This window comes from Pholcus phalangioides, unplaced genomic scaffold, assembly GCF_987345545.1.
Source record: "Pholcus phalangioides strain wild (caught in Gottingen) unplaced genomic scaffold, Ppha-v1.0 ptg000028l_1, whole genome shotgun sequence".
NCBI lineage: Eukaryota > Metazoa > Arthropoda > Arachnida > Araneae > Pholcidae > Pholcus > Pholcus phalangioides.
The window spans coordinates 7,488,089-7,510,994 of record NW_028301618.1 but is presented as its reverse complement, the minus strand read 5'-3'; the positions used below and the strand labels follow the sequence as shown (position 1 = coordinate 7,510,994).

The window sequence follows — 22,906 nt, the reverse complement described above, 5'->3', positions numbered from 1 at the left end:
ATAACCAACGGTGTATCACTTTTACACACAGTAACGGATAGAAACCAATTGCGAGACCGAATGCAAACGTCGTATAAACGAGGTTCGACTGTATAGCGAACACTCCCCGTTAGCGGACGGAAGTTTTGGTCCCCATGGGTGTCCGCTATCGAGAGGTTCTACAGTATTTTGATCGGCGAATGATGTGTCAGTCAAAAAAAATCACTTCATTTCAGATTCATTTATAGAAATTGAACAATGAAGGTCGTGGAATGACGTGATAATTTGATTCTTTAAATGATGTAAATTGAAGAAAAATCATGTCATTTCAAAAGCCATTTAACTCCTTCGTTTACGAGGTATTTGCGAGAAATTCGGATGATCTCCATTTGACGAATGAGCGATAAATATGGTAACCTTGTCCTAACCTAACCGCACTTTAGAGAAAGAAGTTAAAGGGAAGAAAAGGAAGAAAAAAAAAACCGAATGAAAAGAAGTAGAATTCTTTTTTGCTCTTATAAATGTATATAGTAGAAGGATACATCATATGCGGGGAGAACAGTCACTAATAATTTGTATAGAAATAAAAATAGAGAACAACTTGGTAGGGTTACAACATGGCCTCGCGATGATGAGGAGAGAGGAAAGAAAACAGAGAGAGAGAACTTGTTTGCGTTTATTCTACAGGCGTTTGGACATAATATTACGTCCTTGATCGTCAAGTGGTTAATGACTATGAACGATGAAGGTCGTGAAATGTTTGACGGGTAACATTATTAGTTGTTTAAAATGTTTGTCACACAAGGTGAGGAACTCTGAGAGTTTTAAAATAGTTCCCTTATTCGTTACTGATTGCCACAAGACCTAAGTGAAAGTATTTTTAACAAGGGTGCATGAATACTCTATACAGGGTGTTTCAAAAAGAATCACCCGATTTGAAATGCGCATATTACGGAAAATATTGAGCAGAGACGTATTAAGATTAATTTTATATTACAACTTTTGCGAGCATGTTTGCATTCACTGCGAGTGGATTTCTGTGGACTAAGTGCGAAACTCTGTCGGATGCGCTCCACATTTTCGTCTGACGTGCGGGGGATTTCCCTTTACACACACAACCCGAGTCAGAATTGTTTATACCATCGCCTAATGCTCTGAGCGGTAGGAAGTTCAACACCGGGGTATTGTCGACGAAAAGCGCGATGAACAGTTCTTACGGACTCGCATTTCGCGAAGCGCTTAGAACAGAAAACTATTTCTGTTGTGCAGTCGCCATCTTGACGAACACTGAAGTGGCGGAAGAAGGAAGAGCGTTAGCGTTACCTGTCAGCAACCACGTGAAACTCGAGAGAGAGAAAAAAAAGAACTTGGTAGGGTTACAATATGGTCTCGCGATGACGATGTAATGTACATGTGACAGTGTCTGCCCCCCCCCCCCCCAGCTTGCGACCCTGATTGGATGTCCCGTTTCCCTTCCAATACTCTCTCTTCCAAAAAAAAGGGATAAAAGTAACGGTTCAAAATACTGTTATTAAGCTTTTCTTCCCCTTGTGACAGCTTTGGCCATCACTCTCATTCACCTACCGGCCATTCTGACCATCACGTTCATTTGCCTAGTGCCCGCTTTGGCCACCATGTTCGTTCCAACTCCTGACCCCGTTGGTCATCACTCATTCTGACTATCAAGTTCATTCCCCCTCATGGCCGCTTTGGCTGTCACTATCATTCATTCACCCAGTCTCATCATTAATTTCACTCACTAATGTGTGGCCAGTCTGAACGTCACAGATTATTTCATGGCACGCACAATGATGCACATCCTAACGCACAAGAAGCCAAGTAATTCACAAAAAAAACAACTGGCTTCACATTCACAGTTTTTAATCAAAACATTTACACAAAATATTGTCAAAAAATATACATTTAATGTCATATGCAGGGCAGTCTTAAGAGCATCGTGGGGCCCCCGGGCCAAATGATTTTTCTGAGGCCCTACGTGGTGAATTCTCGGAAATTTCAACCACATTTCATTTTTGTGAGGCCCCTTTTCTCTTGAGGTGCCCGGGTGGGCCCATGCCTTAAGACGGCACTGGTCATATGATACAACCGGATAAAAAAAAGACCTGCATTCAATTTCCCCAGCACAACTCGTACAGCTTCTCTGCGACTAGTTCTGACCTCTCGATAGACTCGCATCTTGTCCGGAAGCTCTGAGGAATCAATTCGTCACCGTGGTAGGCACCCGAGATGCTGCCAGTCATGGCGGCTATGGTATCTGTGTCTCCGCCAACTGACACTGCATGATAAATGGCACGTACAAACTGATTTGGGTGCTGAAATGAACAATATATGACCATGAGACCAACACATTGGGGGGGGGGGGAAACAGTTACTGGATATACAGGGTGTTTCAAATTGTATCTTCATAGGACTATCTCTGCAACTGTTAACTTAAGTATACTTCCAATCAGGAGCGGATCCCGAGATCGATTTTTGGGGGGGGGGGGCAGCAATACGTTTAAATTATGAATATGGTGAACCGCACTGGGGGCCGCTTAGGTGCTCTAAAACTGTGCCGTATGTCACTCAAGGGATCTCTAAATGTGCCACGAATCGTTTAAGTGTTCTGGAACTGTGTCGCAGGTTACTTAAGTGATCTTTGAGGCATACTTCAGTGATCTGAAAATATGCGACGGGCCACTTAAATGCTCTGGAATTGTGCCACAGGTCATTTAGGCGATTTGTAAATGTGCAGCTTCCTATGCTCCCCCTCCCGCGTACGTTTCTGATCCCAACAATATGCGTTAGGAGATAGGGGCAGGGGTGACGAAATTTTGCTGATGGGGGGGGGGGGGTTAAAAATGGATAAAATTTTGCTGATGTAATACTTGAACGGGCTCTTAGCCAAAAACACCATACTTTTAAAATGCAATATTTATGGAGATAAATGGTGAAAAATTCAAACTCAATTATCGCCAATAATCGCGGGCGTGATTTGCAGATTGCCAAGCCAATACAAACGCATCAACACAGCGATAAGTCGCCAAAACGTTGTAAATTTCCATCTTGAATATCTCTGTGAATATACTATAGATTTAAAAATATATACAGTCGAATCCCGTTTTAACGAATACCGTGATAATGGAAAATCTCGTTTTAATGAACACTTTTCTGATCCCTCAGATAAGTGTACATAGGAGCAATGCAAAAACCTGGAATTCCTTTATAACGAATTTTTGTTATAACGAAGTGATTTCTCCAGTCTCCTGGAGTTCGTTATAATAGGATTCGACTGTAGTTTTTTTTCCCCCCAAATGCCTTTTGAAAGCCAGTTCTACATTCCACTGATTGGAAGTTCCAGCACACGCGGGGCTGTATAATAAGTTCATTTTTTTAATGTCTGCAATCCCCAAATTACGACATTTTAAGAAATAGCGGGCCATTTTAAAACTTTTTTGTAATTGGAAGTAAACTTCCGAAGTGTCAACTGTTACAGAGATGATCCTATGGACAAACAACATAGAAAACAACCTGTATAATTTTTTCATTCATTCAAAAACTTACTTCGAAATCCTTACATGGCTGCAGACTTTTCAGGAAAGAGTAGACTGCAGTGGGGACAGACCTGTGAGCCGTTACATTGTTCCCTACGTTCGGAGAAAATCAGAGTTAACTACACCAACGGCAAGTTTCAAGACCGGTTCCAATCGATAGCCGATCTGAATTTCGCATAATGCATTCAAAACAAACCTAGCACTTTGGCTATTTCTTTGGCTGGTACACGTTTGTTGGCCTTGAATATTTTCCGGATCTTCTTCAGACTACTGTAATATGGCCTCGTGTCTTCTTCTTTGGACAACCTGCAACATTTCGAAGACATCTTCGAGTTAAAGACAGCAAAAATAAAATCGACTAAAAATCCCAAGACGATGCATAAAATAGCAACCGGGAGAAACGAACTTACCCTGGATCGTTCAAAGGTTCCTCGATCAGTTTCATCTTTTCAATGAGACTGTCGACGAATGCTATGGGATCTATCTTTTCGGTGGGATTCATCTTCAGGGCATGTCGGACAGCCAGGCACTGGAGTATTGCACCGTTGTAACCGTTCTGGTGAGAGTGAGTGATCAGGGACTGTTCCTTGGCGACCTGGGGGGGAAAAAGTAAAATGAGAAAAGGATGATTGTATTTAGAGCATACATGTGTGACCATCCCGTGGCCCTCGGAGTCATCTGATGTGGCTTGCGACCTGAAACACCTAATCCTGTAAGAATGAACAAAGTGACATATTTACAGACCTGCTGTGCGGTTCCACATCACTTGAGTGACACGCAACATATTTACAGACCACTGATGTGTGACATGGTTCCAGAGGATTTTAACGGTCTGTGATGCAGCTCCACATCATTTAAGTTACTGGCGGCACATTTTCAGATCACTCAAACAGCTCACAACAAGATTGAGCGCCCTTGATTTAGAGTCACCCTACTTTAGGACGAGTAAGCAAAAATGATGTTGCAAATTTAGAATGGTCAACAATTCAAACAACATAAACCGCCCGCTTTCCATGGGCCAAAATTGCACTGTTACATGTAAATTCTACTGTGTGTGTATATACTAACGACTTCCGAACAGTGCACTGCTACACTTTACAGAGAGTTGAATTAGCATGATAATGTTCCAATGGCCGCAGTATAGATAAGTGCTGCTACTTATCTCTCAAATCAGCAGTAATGAGTGAATGCGAATATGATGTTTAAATCGATTTTGCATAGACACCTCAATGTCTGTAGACACTACAGTCAAACCAACCTCAGCCGATGCATTATGCATCAAAAACGTTCTCTTCCGACAGGGCAAGCATACGCCAAAGTCCAATACAGTATCCCCGCGCAGATCATTCAGGACATTCTAAACCAAGGCGCCATTAATTCTGTGGATGTGCAACAAGAATGCATCGGTTGAATTAAGAGGCCTTCGCTTAAAACAGTGAAGTCCTCATAAAGGCCTTGTCTCAAGTTGGATCCTCTATAAGTACAAATGATTCCGATCAAGCATCACTAAAGGTCTCGAGAACTCTTTCTCGATTGATCGGTGCCAAAACCTTATCACATTTATAGATAGAAAACATAAAAACGTTCACAATAACTGGTTCACAGAAGCATCGCGAGGACTATAGTTACCTTCACGACATCTTCGTCCGCATCTTTGTAAGTGTACAGGGCCACGGGAGCTACTCTCATAGAAGAACCATTTCCATAAGACCCTCTGCCTTCGAACTGTTGGCTGGCAGGTCCAAACGGATCATTAAAATTGTCGTTTCTCAGGGCTTTAAACACGTGGAACACGTGCAGTCCGTATCTCCTCGACGGATTGCTTTCGAATTCTTCGACGAACCTTGAGAGGAAAGAGAAAATAAGATCAAATTGTGCAACATTGGTAATTGGCGCAGACAAAATGTTCCTGTTGAATCATTCTAAATGGTACTCAAATCCATTACAGCGTTCAATTACCCAAGGCCAGTGATTTTCAAACTTTCAGCAACGTTTTTACCTCATTTTACTTTAATGGTAATTCCTTTGAGGCTCAATTCTCCAATTATCCAAGGCTGAGTTGCTCTAATGGCGATTCATTTGAGACTAAGTTGCCCTAACGGTGATTCATTTGAGACTGAGTTGCCCTAATTATCATTCATACAAGGCCGAGTTGCCCTAATGGTGATTCATTTGAGACTGAGTTGCCCTAATGGTGATTCATCCAGGGCCGAGTTGCCCTAATGGTGATTCATTTGAGACTGAGTTGCCCTAATTATTATTTATCCAAGGCTGAGTTGCCCTAATGGTGATTCATTTGAGGCTGAGTTGCCCCAATTATCATTCATCCAAGACCGAGTTGCCCTAATGGTGATTCATTTGAGACTGAGTTGCCCTAATTATTATTTATCCAAGGCTGAGTTGCCCTAATGGTGATTCATTTGAGACTGAGTTGCTCTAATTATCATTCATCCAAGGCGAGTTGCCCTAATGGTGATTCATTTGAGACTGGGTTGCCCTAATTATTATTTATCCAAGGCTGAGTTGCCCTAATGGTGATTCATTTGAGACTGAGTTGCTCTAATTATCATTCATCCAAGGCCGAGTTGCCCTAATGGTGATTCATTTGAGACTGAGTTGCCCTAATTATTATTTATCCAAGGCTGAGTTGCCCTAATGGTGATTCATTTGAGACTGAGTTGACCTAATTATTATTTATCCAAGGCTGAGTTGCCCTAATGGTGATTCATTGGTCCCCCCCCCCCACATTGTCAGATTGCACAAGGATTGCAACTCCAGGTCTTGGTGCCCATAAGGGTAATTAAACTGCTTTCACTGAGAGTGAAAAAAAAGTTTTATGGCCTAGAGGCAGTAAAACCATAAACCCGCCTCTGTCAAACAAGTGCCATTAAAGCATCAAATAAATAAAGGCCTATACTAAGGCTGGTCAATCTTCAGTACAGTGCGGGCTACTTCATTGATTTGTGTGTTGAAAAACGTGTCGTAGGCTAGTTAATCAAGTTCTCATTCGAACAACACAGCAGGTTACTAAGTGATCTGAAAATGTCGTGCAGACGATCTACATGATCTGGAACTGTGTAGAGATGGTCTGTAAATATGTTGTGAGGAATTTAAGTGATATGGTAATGCAACATGGGGGGGGGGAAAGGGCACTTAAGTAATCTGAACGGTATTGTGCCACAAGTCATTTAAGTGATCTGCACGGGTCACTCAAGTGATATGAGAATGTGCCGCAGGCTACTTAAGTGACGTAAAATTACACAGTGGGACACTTTAAGTGATCTGAAAACGTGGCGCTTAATTCATTCTCACAAAATTAGGTTTGACTTCGAGGGCCATAGGTTGAGCATGTATGGTCCATACATAAAAAGATTGCATCAAGTACCTGGAAGCCATATCCTTTGCGTCGAAACCTCTGTTTGCAACGAGTGAATCTGCTATGCAAAGCGTCAATACTGTATCGTCCGTGTACTTCTCTTTCTTCAAACCATCTGAAAAGAGGCAGAGATAATATTAATTTCTCAAAGTATTGTCTTCAAACACAGGCACGAGACATCAAATTGTGGAACAGTTGAAGGTTGATTCAAAAGGAAATGGAAATCGGGGGAAAAGTTGGGGGTCATCATATCGACAAATTCGAAATTTCAATGTACCAGGTGTACAAGTATGAAATGCGGATTTCAGAAAACAGATGGTGCACCAATGCAGTTTGTGCTATAAAGATTTGACACTGTGCCATTTTGTTGTGTCATCAACAAGTGTCAGACATGCACGAGTGATAAATTGGAAAAGTGTGTGCATAGTGTTGTATTGTTGTGTTCAATATGTCAAAATTTATACCGAACAAAGAGCATTCGCGGACAGCATTAATTTTTTTGTTTTCATTTCAAGAAAACTGCTGCTGAATCACAGCGATTACTTCAAGAAGCTTATGGTGAACATGCTCCATCGCAAGATACGTGTGAATGATGGTTTCTGTGTTTCAAAAGTGGCGACTTCGATGTTGCAGACAAGGAACATGGAAAACCGCCAAAAAAAAAAAAAGATGTGGAATTGGAAGCATTGTTGGACGAAGATAACAACTCGCAGAGCAATTGGGCATTAGTCAACAAGCTGTTTCCAATCGCGATGCTCCATGACAACGTGCAATGCTCTTTGACAATGTTCAATGGTCAATGTGCAATGCTCCATCACATATGGCAAAAACGGTTCGCGGCACGTTGGAAGCACTCAGCTGGAAGTTCTACCCTATGCGGCTCACTCACCAGACTTGGCTCCTTCCGATTACCACTTGTTTGCGTCGATGGGTCCCACACTTTCTGAGCAGTGCTTTGGTTCGTACGAAGATGAGAAAAAATAGCTCGATGAATGGTTCGCAGCAAAAGGGGAAGATTTTTACTGGCGTGGTATTCACAAATTTCAGGAAAGATGGGAAAAATGTATAACAAGCAATGGAGCATACTTTGAATAAAGCACTTTTTATCACTCTCCCGAATTTAACGGTTTTTTAAAAAAAAAAAATCCGCATTTCATACTTGTACACCTGGTACAGTAAAACCTCCTCTAATGGCCACATTTTGTTAGCACCGAACGCATCCCATAGACTTAGCATTGCAGGTAATCTCGGAACAACGATCTCTGAACAACGGCCATATTAGACAGGGAGTCGAAAAAAAAAATGCATATCGCTATGAGAAAAATAATTTCAATTCAATTTTTTTCAAGGGAATTCCCGCCCTGAACTCTATGAAGGGAAAAAATTATGTACGCTTTCTTTTCCTGGATATAAATACCAGAAGGTTACATTGGAGGCACTGAGAGGGAAAAAAGCCACTGAAGTGATCTGTAGTTGTGCCACAGGCCACTTAAATGATCTGTAAATGTGCTGCGAGTCATTCAAAGAGAGAATTTGCTACAAAGTTCATTCTTACAAAATTTGGTTTGAGATTGCGCTCAAAATCAGATGACTTTGAGGGTCATGCGTCGAGCATTGATGGTAGCAGGTATTGAGCATGTTCAGTGGTTCTCAACCAGAGACCATACGACTCCCTAGTGGTACTGGGATATTCGCCCAGCGCGACACGCCGTCCACTCACCAATAAGAAAAGCAGCATGACTGTTTTCCTACAGAGCGCAATACGCCTCACGACAGCGCTTTACGTCGGGCGTGATTGGACGACTGCTTCTGGAGGAGTCAAATGCGTCGTGCGCCGCGGTTTTGCCGATACTTTCTTCACACTTGTGTGTTTTCTTTTCCTTCCCTTCAAACCGGAGCATGCAGACGACAGAGTAGCTGATGCCACAGCCATATACCGTATATACTCGTGTATAAGCCGACTTGTATATAAGCCGACCCCCCCCCCCACTTCAGGACCACCAAAACCGCAATAAATTGAAAACCCGTGTATAAGTCGACTCCAAAGAATCCATGCATTTCAGGGAAAAAAATTCTTATATTCTCATGCAAAATTAATAGCTTGTGGATATTTACAATAGAAAATGATTCAAACTTTTTAATCCGTTTCTTCTGAGTCTCCAAGCTCATTGTAATCCATCAGATCATCACAGGGGGTGCGGCATCTTCGTTTTTATCCTAATCGTCATTGTCACATTCAAAGAGGACATCATCTTCAGTTCCGTCCATCGCATTGCTGATGCAACACTTTTTGAAGGATCGGATGATAATTTCGGTGGAAACAGAATTCCACGCCTCCTGTACTCATTGGCACACTAGGCCAATGTAAGGTTTCTTCAAGGCACCACTTTTTGTAGTTTCTTTATAATCGGAACTCATCCATTCGATCCACAAATAGTCTTTCAAAGACTTGTTATGCTCACATCTAAAGGCTGTACAATCGACGTTAGCCCACCTGATATCAAAGCCAATGATGTTTTCAATTTCTTTGCCTCGGTTCTGTGGGATTTGAACATATACCATACCGATAATGCCGGTTTCCCGAACTCTCCTACAAAAATGACTAATGATTTCGGGGGGTCAATATTTTTTCATTAAAAACTAACCCGAGTATAAGCCGATCCCCCTACTCGAGGAACGAATTTTTCTACAAAAAAACTCGGCTTATACACGAGTATATACGGTACTTTATATCGCCGCCCTGATCTGATGCGCCTCGCTAGGAAAACACAAACGCGTAGCGTGATTATGTAACACGTTTCTGTCGGCGCGAAATAGTCTGATTCGGTTCACGCTGCGCGCAACAAACCTATTCCTAGGAAATCCCGGCTTTACCTTTCTCGCTCGTGTCCGGCGGCGCGACGTCCCGCGTCCACTTGGCGACGTGATCGACGAGGTGCTCCTTCAGGAACAGGTGGCCTTCGAAAAAAGCGCCGAAGCAATCGCCGACGTGAGCACCGACCAGACATCCTCGGAATTTGGACGCTAACAGCGAGCCACCACGGGAAGATGACTCCATCGCTATCTGCCTCGGTCCGATTACTCAGGGCATCATTGATCATTTTTGTCTCACCACGGTCATTTTCTGCACACGAGGGCTAATTAGACCGGGACCTACAATTTATCGCCGATTCCGAACGGCAGGCTTGTTTTTTATACTCATCGAGAGGTTGGTGCGCTAACCTCTCGATGGGGGACTCCCTGCGGTAGCAATTTTTTGCTGCGGTCAAGTCGCCGTTACTCAGGGCATCGCTATCCGTCGTCTGCTTGAGCACGTGCGTTCCGGACGACTGTGACTTATTTAAGATCAAACAGGACGGCCGTGACTGACGTCATTCGAGATACGGGGAAAACAAAAATAATATAAAAAGTGTTTCCTTCCTGAAAAAGCAAACAGTTTCATTATCGTACCTTTTTATGATTGTATTTCTTCTTTTTTTTTTTTTTTTTCCGTGTTGGAAGTTTCTTCCTAATCTTACAATCGAAAATTGCAAAGATCTCGTCGGAAATCTTGCAGGAAGTGAGAGAAAGAAAATAGTGTTGTCGTAAAACAAACTTTTCCTGAAGAAATTTTCTCCCGGCTTCATTTACGTAACTATTCGTGGATCATTTTCGTGACCCATGGGCGCAAATAAGTAAAAGAGCAGAAGGTGGGCTAAAAGAAATTCATTCGATAATAACTGAATGAAAATTCGCTGGTAATTCTTTATTTTTTTCGAACTTTTACGTGTTAAATTGACAATCCCCCACTCTCCCGTTTTAAACTTTTTCGACTCACGAACTGATATATTTGATGTTGTTGTCGAATTCCGGGTCGATTTGGGTGACATTCAGCAAAAAGGGTTTTAACCACTTCACGATCAAAGGACGTAATATTGCGCCCAAATGCCAGTGGAATGAGCAAAAACAAGTTCGCTCTATTTTCTTTCCTCTCTCCTGATCATCCCGGAACTTGGTTGCAACTTGCAATTTTTTTTGTTTACCTTGATAGTGATTTCCCCCCCCCTTACATATGATTAGGGTGACCATACGTCCCGTATTTCCCACACAGTCCCGGTATTTTCTCTTTTTTGGCAAAAGTGTCCCGGTTTTTCCCGTATTTCACACGACGTATTTTTCAACTCATAAATTATTTTATGATAGTTACAACTATATATGGGATATTAATCTCCCACATTTGCCTTGGTAAACGTTTTTTCTTTTTTCGTGGAATACATTTTAATCCACTGCAATTTGCAGTAATGCATCATTTCCCGCCATTGTGATTTTCCCGTAATTTCAACAATATTTGGCAACTTTGTTTGGTTTTGGCATCTTTTTTGGCGATAATTGGCGATGTCCCGTATTTTCCCGTATTTGGAATCCCGATGTCTCATATTTCTCTCGAGGAAATATGGTCAGCCTACATATGATGTATCTTTCTTATAAGAGTGAAAGAGAACAGGTAGGGTGAGGGTGAGAAAAGAAATCCAACTTTGTACCTACATTCTTATCACCTTATCTTTTATACTGACATACTCTTTTGTTTTTTTCCTTGTGATTAGACGTCGTCGAAAGGGTATAGCACATAGTTACTGAAACACTACTTTTGATCATCAGCACCACGCATGCGCAATTGCGATACCACTACCTGCTCGAATTTTTTACGCATGCGCTTTAAATTAAAATTAAATTTCATTATACAATATAATAAATTTTATCAGATTTTTTTCTGGTTACAACATGGCGCAGAGGGAAGCCATATCCCACACTGCAACTCTGTAAAATTCATGCCGTAATTATACCTGCAGTGCGCGTGCGCAAAAAATGGATCAAAACTGCTGTTTCTCTGACTAAAGTTTTGTGCTGCCTCGTGCCTGGGCCCTTAGGCCCTTTAGGGCCCTTTCACACGGAGCGGATGCGGGTCCGGAAGAAGTTTTAACAATTGGAATATACTGCGCCTTTCAGACGAGCCGAAAAATCTCCGCACCTAGGAAATGTTCATGCGGGTCCGGACGTCGTCCGCATGTGTCAAAACCTAAGTGCGGGCTCCGCATCCGCACATAGAAGTTTTGACAATAGGTTTATTCGGAGCTATTCACACGATGCGGATGCGGAGCGAATTCGTCCGCATCTTCGGCTACTTTTTAATGATGATTTTGCACGGAATTGTTTTAATTATTCGCCATAAATACCCTTAAAAACACCACACGAGGGTCCCTGTTCATCAAATATGATGTACCCACGTACGTCTATCCCTCCGTTTCCTTCTGAGATGGAGATATAGCAACTTTAACTGCCTTTTGTCCATATTTCACAATTTTATACAATAAAACCTGTCAACAACGGCCACTGACGGGACCAAAATTATAAGCCGTTCTGTTCATTACGAATATTTAATTGACTACATACTTTAATAACTTTTAAATTTAATTTAAAAATATTAATTTTTTTATTTTTAAATTTTTAAAATTATTTAAAAAATTATAAATATTTGAAATATTATTTTAAATATTTGTTATTTTTTTAAATTTTTATTATTTTTTTAAATTTTTAATCTTTTAATTTTTTCAAACTTTAAAAAAAATACTTTTATTAAACAACGTTATCCACGTACGGTGTTCACTCAGGGCCGGATTAAGACGTTTGAAGACCCTAGCACTTGAATATTTTTGGTGGTTCCCCCCATACCTACAAGTTTATTTTACTCAATATTCAGTCTATAAACTGAAAAAATGAAATTTTATATTTCAGAAGTAACTAATCTAAGGATGGGATTTCACTATAAAAGGTTTATGAAAGTTATTTTTATAAAACTTGAAAAAAGCAACTAATAAATTTATCGGTTGCATTAGAGCAAATGCAACCGATAAATTTATTAGTTGCTTTTTTTTAAATAATTGTTATAAAATTTTTATAGTGTAATCCGGCCGGGATTATACTATAAAGTTTTATAAAAGAACTTTTATGAAAGTTGAAAAATTCAACCAATAGGCGCATCGGTTGCATTCAAGAAAATGCAACCGGTGCACACACACACACACATTTTGTATTCAAAAAATTCAACCAATAAGATAATATTGGTTGAATTTTTCACGTTTTATCAAACAGCTTTTACAAAACTTTTATAGTGTAATCCCTGCCTAAGGCTGGTATTACACTATAAAACAGGAAAAATGTAACCAATAAACACATCTGTTACATTCGAGCGAACTTAACTGATCGGCCTATCGGTTGCATTTTTCAAGTTTTATAAACTAACTTTTATAAAACTTTTATACTGTAATCCAGGCCTAAGACAGAATTGTGATGTGAATATTTCTAAGCACAGACATTTTGAACGTTCCCACCCCTCCTCTTTTTTTCTACTTGCAAATTCTTTGATATCTCCTGAATTTTTTTTTTTAGGAACATATTAGTTTTGGATGTTTTTGGAATTTTTCTTTCATATCTTTCCGGAAAGACGGATTTTTTTTTTCAAAATGTTTTGAAAATATTTGAAGACATTTTCTCCCATCGACTACTTGTGAGGATCGGAATTAAGACATCTTTATTCCCATATTCTATGTGGCTCTAGACTAAACCACCAAAGAATGTCTCTAGGCTGCCTATGGGCACTGAATCAGGGGTGAAGGAGAAAAACAGTTACAAAAATTGCGAAAAAATAGTTTTTATGCACGAATTTCGAACTAAAGATGCGGGCGATTCGTCCGCATCTTCAGCGCTCGTTTGAAAGGGTATGCGGACCCGCGTCCGCATCCGCTCCGTGTGAAAGGGGCCTTAATGTCTAACTTTCCTTATGAAGCTCCAAAATTCGACAAAAAAATTTACTAAAATTTATGTTTTTGACGTATTTTTTTAATATCAGTAATGTAAAAACATCTTGAAAATTCCCAAGAAAAATGAATGCTCGGATCTGAAAGGGTTATTACAAACCTTTTTGCAAAGACAAAAGTAATGATTAATCGTTTTAAGTGCGGATTAAACATATCGAAAAATAGCCCTTTTTATTGAAAGCTTGTTCCCGATAGTTGTTGTGAAGCGCCGCCTATATGACGTGATGCCATTTGCATGCGCCACAATCCCACTGAAACGAAAACCGTGCCCCGTAAATTGAAATTATTGAAACGAATTCGAAGCATTCGGATTAAAATCTCAAATTATGGAGCTCGGATGTATGGTTGTATCGCGGATAACCCACTTCGTGAAACCGGGAGGGAACTTGATGCGAATTTCCTGATGTGCCCATCCATTTAACACGGAAGAATGGCAAACTTTTGATGCTGAAATCAGTCGTCCATCGCGTCTTTCCCAGTTTTCATTTAAAACCAGGGAAGCAAACCATTGAAAGCTTTCGCTAGAAACGGGTTGGTTGGTTTTCCCTCTACATCAACAAGGCTTAACGAATGTGGAATCCCCTTTCAAACCAGGAACGTCCCATAATTTAATGTTTTAATTTTAAACTCGGTAATTCAATTCCAATTTTAATTTACATTGGGGGTATTACACGGTTTAAGTGGAACCTCGCGCGGTCCTTTAGCAGGACACAACAACTCCTTGGGAAATTGGAAAAGTCTAGACTAACCAAGTACCACTTATTTTTTTCATCACTCCATGAAAACCGGAACAGGATCTCGTGTTGAAACACGTGGTCACTCTTCCGGTTCTTCGAGGGTTTTCTGGCAGAAATGGGGGTTAAAATACAAATTCTGGATAGTTTCGATTCTTCCACCTTCTACAAGAATTCCCATTTTTTTGGAGTTGGCCCCACATCGCCGATAATTTTCATGCCATTTTGTCCCGTCCACGCGTAGGGTTGGACGCGAGTTTCTCGACCCTCCTCATCGACCATATCACTAAAAATACCCAACTGATGTGGTCTCCTGCCCTAATTCGAGAATTTTGTTGTTTCAAATTTTTGTTTTCGAGCCAATTGAAGCCTTGAAGGCGAATGCACGGATATGGTTTCGAAATCTCTATTTATCCTCTTTTGAGACGTTGACAAGAATGATCCCGACTGTTTGAACAATGCGTTCTTACACCATTGTTGATTTTTTTATTATTCCACTAGCACTTCATTCGCAACACATCGTGGTGAATAATCTTCATTGTTGCCATTTATTTTCGTTTGTGACGCCCAACAGTGGAGACGGGCGCGGATCGAGGTTGATGTGATAGTGATAGGAACCGAGAGACACCCAGGCTCTGTCACACTCGGTGATATAAGCACATTGTCACTGTGGACTCGGGTGTCTCCGGGGAACCTAACAATTATTGAGCTGAAGAAAGATATATTACATACATGGGCAGGTGCCATTTACGCTCATCGCCAGTAAACAAGTATAAAATTTATGATCGAAAGAAATGGTGATTCATGTAAATAAATCACAATTATAAATCACGAAATCGTCATAATCGAGAATAGTTCTTGATAAAATTTGTTCTGCTTCCCTTCAGGGATTTTCATTGAATCAGTAACTGCCACATCAATGAAAACTGTCAATCTGCTGTTGGGTTGATTTAATCGCTGCACCGTGTGGTTTGATTTGGTCCAAAGACATTCGTCAGCAATTGCTGCCTGTATACAGCTTCTCGATAAGCCAACGTGGATCATACTACTCTCGACTCCTCCTCTTCCTCTGCTCTAAAGCAGATCTGTGAGATCCTTGTCTGGGTGTAGTTGATGTCTTATTCTAGTAATCTACTAACAGGCATAGGTGGCTCTTTATCTGGTTCTGGCTCAGGGTGCTGCTCTAGAAAGCGAACCAGTATACGTATTTTTCTTTTCGAATCTTCCCGCTTCGGGATGCACTCAAGCCAAAGTATTCGCAGATGTTCAGCTGGGGCTGTCTGAAGTGGAAGGCCGTTATCTTGGGGCATAGAGTTGCGTAGTGAAGAGTCGTGCCTATGGCACGAAAATGCATATTTATCACTGGGGATTGATTTTGAATCTATGAAGGTTAGCCGGAAACGGACTATGGCCCGTATATCATCCCGTTTGAGTGGCACTCCAGGAAATTTTTACGAAGCCCTCGGAGACATGGAACATTAGGCGACACTCCCCGTTTCGTGTTGATTACGATGTGATGGGAGTAGAGCTTGTCGCGGTGTTGCTCTGCTGGTTCCACATCATGTGTCATCTCGCGTTTTGACGCTGCGCACGAACCTGCAAGCCATCGCAGTGGAAATCTCTAGAGGCCTAAGAATTACCATCTATTCTCTTTATCTGCCACCAAATGACACCAACTTACAGAGAGATGTCGCACCGGGCCGCTAAATTTTAGGGGCCGCAAAACGAATTAAATATACTTTGTTTACAATGAGAAAAATACGTTGATTGCATTGAGTTACATTTTGACTTCTTATCAAAGCAATATCTTAAGATTCTGTCCAAGACAGGGGACCCTCGAGATCTAGGATTTTGACAACCTCCCTCCCGAACCCACGACCTGCATCTCATAAATTCGCGCCCTAAGCAAGTGCTATTTGCAGCAGAATGGGTCCGATGTCCATGCTAGTCTCTGGCATAGGCATCGGAATCTGGGGGCTAAGTCTTATTTCAGTCCCTTCAAGGATCTTGAAAAATAATTTCGGAAGGCCGCAAAGCAGCCGTTTTCGCATCGGGCCGCAAAATGGTTAAGCCCGTCCCTGATAGTAATCATTCAAATGTCATTTCTCACGTTTTCTCTTCTTTTTTTTGCAAGGACGTTGCACATTCGTCATTCTGGCATGACGAAGCCGATACATTGGTTGTTGTACAAGTAGAATTTGAAAAAAAATTACATTGTAACGATACATGGTAATTAGCTCAGCTGAATAAAGGCATTCGTTAGCTTTTTGACACACTTTTTAAACAAAAATGAATTCCTTATTTGGAAGCTTTTTATTTTGGAGAACGTCTCGTGCCCCCCCCCCCACCCCACCCCCAGTTCATTGACGTGACTCCCGTTTCGCGCACCACTGTGCTGGCCGATTCGGTCTTACCATAGTTAACAACAATGTGTTTCGGGCGCGGTAGCCCGGTCGATAAGATGCTCGCCTAAAGTACTAAAGGATGTTTAGAGGTGTCGCGGGTTCGATACCCAGTTCGTTCTTGTCAGAAAACTTTCCTGACACCGGGGTAGAACAAAAAACGGCGACTTGACCGCAGCAAAAAATTGCTACCGCAGGGAGTCCCCCATCCTCTCGATGAGTATAAAAAAAAAAGCCTGCCGTTCGGAATCGGCAATAAATTGTAGGTCCCGATCTAATTAGCCCTCGTGTGCAGAAAAATGACCGTGGTGCGACAAAAATGATCAAACAATGTGTTTCAGCAAATGAATTGCTTTCTCGCTCGTTATTGAGCAATGGCATGCTTAAAAACACATTTTGTACGTGTTGAAACTCATTCGTGTTGGAGATTCCAATCTGGTAAGACGCGTTTGCGTCTAGTCTCGAAGGAAGGCCTCTGTATGAGGCCTAATCCAGGGCCGTCTTAAGAGCATCGGAGGCCCGCTGAGGGTAGGTCACCGTGAAGAATTAACTCTGTGATTTTCACAGATGGCGCCACTATACTGCAGATACAATACCCTTATTTAGGTCATCTAGGTCTACTGGCAGAGCCCTTTTTCCTCAACAAATTTACTGATTTATTTTATTTCCTTCGAGCTGCCGCGGAGCTCTTGGGAGGTGCACACGAAGCCCCAAGCAGTTGAGAACAGCTGCGTTAGAGAGACAAATATACCGAAAAATTGAATTTTCTGGATGTTATGCCGAAACTAATATTTGGAAAGGAAAGTGACTTGCTTCTCCGGGAATCGAACCTGGATCCCTTTGCATACCGGGCAAGTGCGCTAACCAATACACCTCAGTGCATCTCGCTACTAATGCGCACTATAAGGAATTGAAAATTGTGTCTCTGGTGTATTGATTAGCGCACTTGCCTAGTACGCAAGGGGACCCGTATCAAACACGATCCATTGAGAGGAAATTTTTATTAATTTGACAAAATAAATAAACAATTAGTAATGATTAGAGTGGTCCACCTACTCAGGGCCGTCTTAAGAGCATCATGGGCCCTCGGGCCAAGTGATTTTTCCACCCAGTGAGGCCCCACCTTAGAAATTCTCGAAAAATTTAACTACTAATCTTTCTGAGGCCTCTCTCCTCGTGAGGCCCCCGGGTGGGCCCATGAGTTAAGACGGCACTGCCCGGCTGACCAAGCCTGTTGTAGCCCCGGACTTTATGATGCTCTTAAGGTGGCCTTAATGTACCCGTAGACAAGGGAGGCTAGAAAAAAAAATCTCTACCAGTGCGGGATCCATCTTTGTGCCCCCAACGACGTTTTTCTGGTCAACAGTTTTTTTTTTACCTTTCCACTCGGATTTGGCACGCCCCCTCCTAGACAGGTGCCCCATGATGCTACACAGGTCGCACGGCCTCTGGGGGGGGGGGGGCGGAAGGCTCTTGCCTAGTGCGATTCTTCTAATTTTTGTTCTTTCATATTATAAATTCTTTATCGAGGGACCGGTGAAAAATCTGACCTAAGGCCTTCACCAAAGATTCCAGCCTAGGGGGCCCTTCCAGGATCCAAAAATTAATGAAAGATAATTTCAAACTGATGAAAAAAGTGATAATTCAAAAATTAATGAAAGAGATAATTCCAGAATTTATGAGATTTCAGAGTCAATGAAAAAAATAATTCCAGCATTAATGAAAGAAATTATTTAATCCTTTTTCCTAATCTTCAAAACGAAATGTTATAGAGACCGAACTGTACATTTCAATGAGGAAATTGTCAAATCAATTGACAATCAAATTGAATTTGATGTCGCTGCCGTCGAGGCGACTGTGGCTGCCCTCCTGTAATATAAGCTCGATGGCGCCAACTGATGGGAGGGATGATTTTTTCATCACCAAAATATCTTTCGTTCACACTTGAAAAATGTCCAAAACTGTCCCTGAGCACCTATGGTGGTGTTGCCTGGGTCCTGCTGCAGGATGTGGGTGCTTAAAAATGCACCCATTCTTCCCCACTACCTCCTATCATAGGCGTCCGCAGAATTTGGAGTTTTCAATTTTATTTTTTCTTCTCAAAGGGGGAGGGGGAATAACACTATAATCTCGGCTTGAGGGGGGATTAGAACCCCAACCCCTCCCCCCTTTGCGTACGCCAATGCCTCCTACAGATATTGTATCCAGGAAATAATGACAATTTAGTCCCTTATATACCAGGTGACACGAAACTTTTTGCCCCCGCACGTAGCAGTTTTTTTTTACTTTGCAGCATTTGCCGCAAAATCAAAATGGCACTAATAATTTTACGGGAATCCAATATTAATTTAATACTCTGGAATACTTTGACTACGGTTCTCAACCTTTATCGACTCGCGGAGCCATTTTTAGTATAAAATTTGCATAGCGGAGATATTCTCTTTTATTTATAAAATTTACTTATTTTATTTTCTTCGGGTGGCTCTGGAGCTACTGGGAAGTCCACGCGGATCACCGGTTGAGAACCGCTGCTTTATGTCTTTGTTTTTTAATATTTTGGTGCTGCCATCTTATGTCAAAAATAGAAGTGACTTATGTGGTGATGATGAAGTTCAGGCTAAAAAAGTATATTCTTCATTCCACTCAGTTCCTTATACACAAAGCTTATGAACTGAACTGAAAGTTTGAACTAACAGTTCAGTTATTTTTCCAGGAAACAAGGAGACGTCTAAAACAAAGATCTTTCCAACAAGCAGACGACCGGTAAGAAGTGAATTTCATCACGTCAATTGATAGTGTATGTGCTGCCATCTAACCTCAGAATTAAAAGTGACACATGTGGTGAAGATGGAGTATCATAAAAAACTATATTCTTCATTCCGCTCAGTTCCTTACGAACAATGCTCATAAACTGAGCTGGAAATTCGAACTAAAAGTTCAGCTATATTATGTGGGCATACGGAGACGGCCAAAACGAAGAACCTCTAAATGAGCAGACGACAGGCAAAAAGTAGATTTGTTCGGTTCCTTACAAACTGAGCTCACAAACTGAACTGGAAATTCAACCTAAAAGCTCAGTTATTCTTATGTAGCATAAGGAGACGTTGAGAGAAGCAGACGACAGACATTCGAAGGCTTGATTTATTTACCATTGGTGCTGCCATCTAATCTCGAAATATCTTTCAACTCTAACGATGATGAAAAAAAGAGAAAGCGGTCGTGTTTGTTTAGAATAGCAACATCATCGACTTCGTAATCAATATGAACCTAAAAATTATTGATCAAAAGGGGGAAAAAAACTTTTATGATAATTTACTTACTAAATTATCATAAAAGCTTGTAAAATATGATAAAATTTCTTTATGAAATGAAAATTTCGGTAACAAAATTCGTACTAATCAATTATTTTTTGGGGACGTTCAAGTATTACGTGAGCAAATTTTTAGCCATTTTTGACCCCCCTCTCCCCCACTTGTCAGCGAAACGCTGATCCCCTCCTCCTTCCCCCCCCCCGTCAGCAAAATTTCGTCATCAGCTCTGCCCCTTTGAATCCTAACTCATATTTTCATAAAGGGTGGTTGATGACGTAAGCATTATCCAAACCCCCCATTCCCCCTTGTCATCTAAAGTCAGCAAATCGGAAACTCCCTTCCCCCCCCTATCGATGATGACGTAATACTTGAACGGCCCCATGGTAGGAAAAATATAATTATTTCTTTCCACCATAAAGTCCTGACAATGTGGATGATCGAACAAATAAGTGAAAATACGGATTATGTGGTCTTCGATAGGATTACCAGATTCAAAACTGAGAAAGGAGGACGCCTGGTGCTAACCTTAGGTAACGCCACTTTTCCGAAGTTTGGCAACAGATGGCGCCACTATACTGGCAGAAAAATCACAACCACCTCTACCACCACAATAATTTTTCACAACTGAAACAGAACCGCTGCAAGAAAGCAAAACGGGAAAGAAAAAAAATGGGAACAAATAATGATACGTCTCCCTACGATTTTCAACTTCACCGTCTGGTCAGCTTTACTGCTTTTGCGGTCTTTGCCTAGAGCAGCAGCTCTCAACCGGTGCTCCGCGGAGCCCTTAGGGCAGGGGCGTAGCCAGAAATTTCGTTCGGGGGGGGGGGGACCAAAGTGACAGAACAATGGATTTGGCCATCTTTTTCCCTTTTTTCGGTCATTTTCTCACATTTCGGGGGGGACCAGACCCCCAAGTCCCCCCCCCTGGCTACGCCCTTGCCTTAGGGGTCCTTGTGCACTATCCAGGGGCTCCGCAGCCGCTCGAGGAAAATAAAAAAAACAGTAAAATTCACAAAAATAAATATTTTTAAATAGTAAAAGTAAATCAGTAACTTCGATGAATAATTAAAAAATTGGGTTATGGGGCTCCACCATAGAATATTTACTAAAAAGGGCTCCGCGAGTCAAGAGAGGTTGAGAACCGCTGGCCTAGAGCATAGTTTCCCAACCTTTTTTGTCCCATCAGCCCTACCACCCACGTTGGGAATCACTGGCCTGGAGCATGGCGAGGTGTTTTTATGGCCAAGAACTTTTTTTTTGCATTGATTGGCATTTCTGAAAGACTTCATAGCTCTACCCAGTGCCGTCTTAACGCATGGGCCCACCCGGGAGCCTCAAGAGAAGAGGAGGGCCTCAGAAAAACGAGAAGTAGTTGAATTTTTCGAGAATTTTCCAGGAAGGGCCTCAGAAAAATCACTTCGCCCTGGGTTCCATGATGCTCTTAAGACGGCCGTGGATATAAATTAGTTAAAGAAGAACCTATGAAAATCTGCCCGGGGACCCCGCAAAAGATCCCAACCTAGACGCAATGCTACATTATGTGGGTGTCACGGGTCATGCTCTACCGTCGCACATGGGAGAGGGTGGTATTTGCTGAAGCTAAGAGAGACTATTGATGCGTCTATTTCAGTCAACACCACCTATAGAAGATCGTCTTCCCTTCTATAAGTATGGTGTTGCCTCTCACCGCCTCACTCCATAGTCCATGAAATAAGGAAGGAAGAGCAGGGCTGTCTTAAGAGTACAATGGCCCCCGGGCCAAGTGATTTTTCTGAGGCCCTACCTAGAAAAGTTTTAAAAATTTCAATCAGTTCTATTTTTGTGAGGCCCCTCTTTCCTTGAGCCCGCCCAGGTGGGCCCATGCGTTAAGACGGCACTGGTATGTGTACCTAACAGTCTGAGTGCGTATCTAGTGTTGTGTATGGTTTTTCAGTGCTGCCATCTATATCTCAGAAGCAGGGCCGTCTTAAGAGCATCATGGCCCCCGGGCCAAGTGATTTTTCTGAGGCCCTACCAGGCAAATTCTTGAAAATTTCAACCAGATTCCATTTTTGCGAGGCCCCTTTTCTCCTGAGGCCCCCGGGTGGGCCCATGCCTTAAGACGGCACTGGCCTAATCTAGAATTAGGTAAGAATCGCAGTTTTTTTAGGGCTTCGGTCGTGGGCATTGACACGGTTAGGTAGCTCTGGGAAGGGACCCCAATGTCCTCGTTTGATGGTTTTTGTGGTTGTTTGTTCTTTTCTCCCCTGTTAGTTTGGCTTAGCTCTGTGGACCAGAGAGGTACCGAGCATCGTGACCCCCGGCAGTTTGAGTGAACGAACCCTTGGCGTTCGTCCTCTCTGTATTTGGAGGTCAGTTGCTCAGCCACTTACACTCAACATCGTCGTGGCAATGGTATCACTGGCTCGTTGTTTCGAGCCACTGTGCCAATGGTGCCGGTGGGCTAAGGGTGTGCAGAGCTGAGCAGAAACCGTTTCATTCAAGACTAACTACAGCCAAACTTAGTTGCCGCTGTGGTGGTCGAATGCGAGACCCGGGTTTGAACTCTACCGTCACCACAGTGGTGGTCATCTGAAGTTGGTTTTCCGTGGTTCCCGTAAATTTTTCATCGGGATGGATAGGATTGACCACATTAATATACCGCCAATCGACTGCTTCGACAAGAGGACACTAGTACCGTTTGAACTGTCTGA

At 42.0% G+C, this 22,906-nt stretch overlaps 1 protein-coding gene across 2 annotated transcripts; it reads right to left on the bottom strand.

The window, feature by feature from the left end:
* Positions 1 to 1,843: 1,843 nt before the first annotated feature.
* On the bottom strand, positions 1,844 to 10,242 carry LOC149067873 (ADP-ribosylhydrolase ARH3-like). 2 transcript variants are annotated; one of them, XM_089252196.1, is made up of 7 exons: positions 9,784 to 10,242; positions 6,919 to 7,024; positions 5,163 to 5,376; positions 3,944 to 4,128; positions 3,730 to 3,839; positions 3,544 to 3,626; positions 1,844 to 2,312 (listed from the first exon to the last, which is right to left on the bottom strand). In XM_089252196.1, the coding sequence occupies exons 1-7, from the start codon at positions 9,965 to 9,967 to the stop codon at positions 2,109 to 2,111; spliced, it is 1,086 nt and encodes a 361-aa protein (XP_089108322.1). In that variant the 5' UTR covers positions 9,968 to 10,242; the 3' UTR covers positions 1,844 to 2,108. The 2 variants fall into 2 exon arrangements, with proteins under 2 accessions (XP_089108322.1, XP_089108323.1); XM_089252197.1 differs by lacking the exon at positions 5,163 to 5,376 and having other exon boundaries at positions 1,975 to 2,312; positions 9,784 to 10,026.
* Between the last annotated feature and the right edge of the window lie 12,664 nt (positions 10,243 to 22,906).

Coding starts and splice junctions, on each gene's coding strand:
- LOC149067873 (XM_089252196.1), bottom strand. CDS start 9,967: ATGGAGTCATCTTCCCGTGGTGGCTCGCTGTTAGCGTCCAAATTCCGA. Junction 4,129..5,162: donor CGGACGAAGATGTCGTGAAG/GTAACTATAGTC, acceptor TTTCCCCCCCAG/GTCGCCAAGGAACAGTCCCT. Junction 2,313..3,543: donor AGCCATGTAAGGATTTCGAA/GTAAGTTTTTGA, acceptor TGTTCATTTCAG/CACCCAAATCAGTTTGTACG.